The 1314-nt window shown below is 29.8% G+C and overlaps 1 protein-coding gene across 1 annotated transcript in view; it reads left to right on the top strand.

The window, feature by feature from the left end:
* Window positions 1-1314, top strand: part of LOC109534832 (zinc finger SWIM domain-containing protein 5) — a 47568-nt gene that overhangs the window by 44610 nt on the left and 1644 nt on the right. Inside the window, exon 11 of the mRNA XM_048662176.1 lies at window positions 604-614. Within this exon, the coding sequence (XP_048518133.1) occupies window positions 604-614 (11 nt within the window). The remainder of the gene's footprint in view (window positions 1-603; window positions 615-1314) is intronic.

Genomic DNA, 1314 nt, shown 5'->3' on the forward strand with positions numbered 1-1314 from the left:
AAGATACCTATCACTATATTTATGTAATAATAATATGTACTTACATGTTGAGTTACAGATTATTGCACAAAATCAGGCACAAAACACCGAAGTATTTACTATTTAGGTAGGTACAAATAAGTACACAACGCTAACCTATATAGTACGCAACTAGATTTGCAACCGGTTTCTTGTTTCTATTTTTCTCTAACAATTTAAGAAATAAACACTTTAACTTTGATTATAAATCAGGCCGTAAGATATTATTAATAATTATTACCTACTGAGATTCTATGATTATTAATCATATCGAAAACGTTTAATTGGCATAGTATTGCTATACAATATTGCCTGTTAATCTTCAAGCAATACTTGAAATTAGAAATATTTTGCCAATATTTTATTTGTATAGATACATCAATATTGGTCAAAAAAGCTATTCTAATATTGGAGTAATATTGGCTAATAAAATTGACAATATTGACCCAACATAAAAATGCTCTGCCAATATTATAAATAGTATAAATATATACCCGATATATGATGCTACATGGGTAATTGGAGGCAAAATACCCAAATAAACGGTGTGATCTGGTGATTTGTGTTATGTTTTTTTATTACTAGTGGGTAGCGAGGTACTAATGAGTCGGTACTTTACACTAGGAAGTTATAATACTAAGTTCAACTATACACATACAGTAAATCCTAACAATACTATCACGAGAGACAGACTTTCGAGGCCATTCCTTGAAAATAATGGGTTTTTTCGGGTTTTTAGGTTCCATAATCGTTCGGTAGAATTTCTTCTTGACGTTTCGCAAGCACGAGTGGCTTGCATCTTCAGAAGTGGTTTGATTGAAGGCAGTGTAAGCGTGTATACGTTTCGGTGTATTTTTCCACCATCATCAGTTTTTCTAAAATAACAGAGTTAAAATTTTTAAAAAAATAATTTAAAAAACAACCACAGTTCGTCAACAGCCTCATCATATCACACACTAAAATACATCACAATTGCAACACTTTAAAACATTATAAAATTAATTAGGCCTAACAGGTGATTAGTCAGGACAATCAAATTTGGGAAGAGACTAGAATTGTTATGTTTTTTAATCTGTATCATTTCATGGAATCGTACGCTTCAATGAAATATAAAAAAGTGTAATAACGGCACTTACAGATAGAGGCATTAAATTGTTACATTGGGAGTATAGAACAAAAAATCTTGATAAAATAAAAAATTATTATTAATAAACAACTATCCAAGGTCAATTTTCGAACCAATCATAAAGCAAAGGATAAATAAAATATACAATTCAACTAAATGGAAAAACATAA

Source organism: Dendroctonus ponderosae, unplaced genomic scaffold (genome assembly GCF_020466585.1).
Source record: "Dendroctonus ponderosae isolate FM_Combo_2020 unplaced genomic scaffold, Dpon_F_20191213v2 Dpon_F_20191213_10, whole genome shotgun sequence".
Taxonomy (NCBI): Eukaryota; Metazoa; Arthropoda; class Insecta; order Coleoptera; family Curculionidae; genus Dendroctonus; species Dendroctonus ponderosae.